The 4,211-nt window shown below is 43.1% G+C and overlaps 1 protein-coding gene across 1 annotated transcript in view; it reads left to right on the forward strand.

Annotated features, from left to right (window-relative positions):
* Positions 1-32: 32 nt before the first annotated feature.
* Positions 33-4,211, forward strand: part of LEF1 (lymphoid enhancer-binding factor 1) — a 69,228-nt gene continuing 65,049 nt past the window's right edge. Inside the window, exons 1-3 of the mRNA XM_010021367.1 lie at positions 33-191; positions 807-870; positions 2,357-2,490. Of these exons, the coding sequence (XP_010019669.1) occupies positions 33-191; positions 807-870; positions 2,357-2,490 (357 nt within the window). The remainder of the gene's footprint in view (positions 192-806; positions 871-2,356; positions 2,491-4,211) is intronic.

Below are 4,211 nucleotides of genomic sequence, written 5' to 3' on the forward strand. Positions count from 1 at the left end.
GGGTAAACCCCTGTTCTCCGAATTTCCCCTAAATGAACAACCTCATCCCAACTGAACTCCCCTTACCAAGGGGCAGTGGGCAGAGCCGGGCGGGCTTCGCGCACCTCCGCTGGGCTGGGGGTGGGGGCGGCCCCCTCCGCCTTTTTGGCCCGGGACGAGAAAGTTCCCGCGAGTCCCCCGACGGTGCCGTGGTATGAGACCTGAAGCAGCCATGAAATTTCCTCGGTAAAATCCGCGGGGTTAGAGCAGTAGCCATAAACTCTTTAAGGGACTTGCATAAAACTGGGAAGAAATTCCCGACACTAAAACAACTTCAGGGAGAACGGGGAACCTGTCTGCTTTTAATTTTCTTCTTTCTTGTCTGGTTTTTTTTTTGGGGGGTGGGTTTTTTGTTTTGTTTTGGTTTGGTTGTTTTTTTTTTTTTTATTTTTTTGGTTGTTATTTTTTCCGATTTTATTTTCGTTATTATTTTTGGTATCTTTTTACCAAGAGTGTTTTGGCCACCGAAGCTACAAATGTTTTCCAGAAATAAGTCCCCTTCGTTAAATGTAGGGTACTTCTGCTAGAAACGCCTTGCATAGCTCCATAGTTATTCCCGATGCCATAAAACGACCGTTTACACAAACGTTTTTGGTATAGTTGCCTTTCAGGCGACTTAAGACGGAAAAGAAAGATGCTTGTCTCTTGCCCTAACTTTTTTTTCCTTCTGCAAGAAGCTGTAGTGCTATGACAGATAGATGAGCATCCATACAATGACTTTTCTTCTTTTTCTTATTCTTTTCTGATGGTGGATTCTCTTCGGTCAGGTTTCCAGGCAGAATCAAGCGCCAGATTCCTACCATGATAAAGGCAGAGAGCACCCCGAGGAAGGTGAGAAGAGCACCGTCCTGTCTTGCAATATTGTCTGTCCTAGTTCCCCTGTGAGCCTCCACACGGTCCTCAAACTGGAGCTTGGTTTCTTTTGGGAAACATAAATTTAGTACCTTTTGGAAGAGAGGGGTGCCAGGGTGCTCTTGAAGCACATTTAAAAAGGAAATCAATGTCCAGGACGTTTATCTTGAGTGACCAAATGGTATTTCGATTGTTTAGAAACTGATAAGTAGGCCAAATGGATCTTCGCTGAAGAAATAACTATTTTTAGGATATCAGCTTAAACACATCTACGTCTTCACTCATACAGTGCAGCCGAGTTGTGGGTGTTCAGAAACTCAGTGCTTTTTCCCCGTAGCCAAGGTCTGTGGCTTAAATCGCCTCTTCCAAGTCTAAGCATGAACTTCTTGCTTTTTTTAACATACCAGCTGGTTAATTTTGATTGAGGAGGACAGAGGAAATGACAGAGTTCGCTGTATATCACTTAGGAAGCTGGACACACGCACAAAGAACATGTGCTGTAAAGGATGGGAGATTATGTTTAAAATGAAATGCTTATCACCATGAACTAAACCAGATCATAAATTCCATATAAAGACAGACACAGTTCAGTCCTGGTGCTTTCCGGGACTCTGTGGCAATCATAATCCGAATTGGTTATTAAACAGCCTAAGAGCAGTAATGCCCATGCTCGCAGTATCTTGCCAGTGAGGGGGAGGAGGTCAGCTCTGTAGTTTCCTTTTCAGCCTTGCATCCTCTTAAAACCTCACTTTCAAGTAGTATCACTGTGACTGGTCATGTATGTGGGAGACCTGTTCACTCCCCTTTTCAGGACCTAGACTCAAATTCTTCGTTTTCCTACAAAATAACTGCCCTCATTTGGCTTTTTTCTTGTCTGTAGTGCCATGTGTGTTCAACAGTCCACTCCCCAAAATCATTAGGGTCTCCTTCCAAGCCAGCCCCTGCCCTCTGATTGTTGCCGATGAGCGTGGCCAGAATGAATTGTTTGCTGCATACAGTGGCTCATCAAGAGAAGGAAATGATTACATCTAGTTATCACTGCCCTGTTCCTCCCTTTCCTAACAATGACGCTGGAAACCGGTATAGGCAATACTTCTGAATCACAAATCCTAGAGAGATGTATAAATTGGGGGAAAACTGCTACTTGAGAAATGTGATGTCATTGCTGATGTTTCTGCCTGGATTTGAGCAGGGACTAGCAAAATAAATTGGTTACTCTGAGGCTGTTCTGTATTTTAAGCATAAACTCCTCACTGGGAGTACTTGTTCCTTTAAGAATTAACTCTTCTTGAAAAAATGTTATTACAAATTTTTGTGATCCCTTTCTGTCAGAGGTAATTTCCATGAGTAAGGAAACGTTTGCATGCAAAATATTTTTATGAATGCACAGTACCTGTTTAAGTGCTCTAACTTACAAGAAACGCGTATGTGGGGAATAATGTAATCATTGTTTCCTCTTCCATAGGAAAGCATCCAGACAGTGGCTTATACAGCAAGGGACCATCATACTCTGGTTATTCTGGGTATATCATGATGCCAAATATGAATAATGACCCGTACATGCCTAATGGATCTCTGTCGCCACCCATCCCCAGAACAGTGAGTTATCTCTTCCAAAGACTGGTTTTGGCGAGCTGGGTTTCCTCATGTTCATCCTGCAGTGTGTGTTCATGCCGGGGATTTTTGAGTAGCTTCAGTTATGGTGAAGGTTGCACTCCAGAGCCTCCATCCAGTGGAGTTTGAGAGCTCTTAGAGGTGTTGGTCGTGATCACAGTGGAAAAGCTGAGATTAACGTCTGTGGTGTCTGACGTCCTTTGAACCGGGCTGGGGGCTTGGAGGGGGGGAGCCCTGGTTTACGACTGTAGGATAACGTATGGCGGAATGATGTAAATGCCGTCTTTGTAGTGACTGGGACAGATGTGAATTTTCTGGCTTTAACTCTTCATTTGTTGAGGAAAATTGAGGGCTGGAAGCAGAACTGCTAAAGTTGCTTGTCAGTAAGATGAAAAGATTGGATTCTTTTTTTTTTTTTCTTCAGATGTGGCATTGCTCTTTGTTGATTGATATTTATTTCTGCCATCAGTTGCTCTGCGTGAAGGCTTTATGTGTCTGGCAGCATTGCTTTGAAACATACTCTGTATCTTTAGCCACAAATTGTGAAATACTCATTTAGGAATTAGTATCAACTGTGATGTAGTAGTTGCAGCTTTCTTTTGCATTGTGGCAGGCACTGATTCTTTCAGGTTGGTCCCTCTGCTTCCATTGGTGTAGACGCACGCTAGTGGCTTTTAATGTAGTTTTAATTTTGAGTAGTCGATTTCCATTTATTTTTGTAAACCTCTTGTATACGTATAAAGCGATGGGGAGGCAATGTTAAAACAAGCTGTGAAAATTATATTAGCAGAACTAGAGTGGAGTGGGAAACAAATTTGCTTGTCGGCATCCTAATTCCTGCTGCAGTTGTATGTGCTGTGATATGAGAAGTTGTATGCTGTTATTTCCCTGTGATAAAGCTGTTTTCCATGTTACTTGGTCTTAAATTTTTACTTGTCGGTCTCTGTCAAACAGCTGGGATTATTTTGTTCTTCAGCACTCTTGATTTTTCTTCAGGGTTGTGGCTTTTTCAAAAGCAAAAAAGAGGAGGCCTAATCTGTATTGGTAATTGACAGTAGCAAAGTGTGTTAAATTAGTGGATGTTTGGATTCGGAATGACAGGGCAGTTTGGCACTGGGAAACACTTGAATCTGCCCTTTTTATATGTCACCGTTTATGTTTGAAATGTTTGAAAAACCTCCTGCAGCATATTGCTTTCCACAGCTTGGGGGGAAAAAAGTGTATAAATTACAGTTCAGAGGCCTACAGCCATTTAGGGTGAAGCATGATGACCATGGTCTGTTGGTATTTGTCATTGTAAATGCTGCTCTACAGAAGACTTCAGTTCAGATGTATTGTGGGAAGAGCATGCAGCTTCAAGAGAGGGCACTGAAACTGAGAGCTCAAACCTGCCCCTTTTAGGACCAGGAAACTTCAGACCTTTTTTTACCCTCTCTTTCCCACGTTACCTTCCTAAGAAACTCCCTAGTGCTGGTGCAAGGCTTTGAACAACAAAATCCAGTTTAATTATTCACTGAGGATTTTCTCTGCGTATGCATGCTGTGGGGCTGCCGCTCTGCACTGATCTGGCATTGACACCCCCAGAATAGTGACTTCTTGCAGGAGGCTGTCAGCTCAGGTACTTGAAGAACCATCCTACGTGGGTATGTTGGAGGGGAGGAGGGGGAATACACATCTGCTTTCTAATTGTGAAGCTGCCTGCTGAA

This window comes from Nestor notabilis, unplaced genomic scaffold, assembly GCF_000696875.1.
Source record: "Nestor notabilis isolate BGI_N333 unplaced genomic scaffold, ASM69687v1 scaffold10029, whole genome shotgun sequence".
Classification (NCBI taxonomy): domain Eukaryota; kingdom Metazoa; phylum Chordata; class Aves; order Psittaciformes; family Psittacidae; genus Nestor; species Nestor notabilis.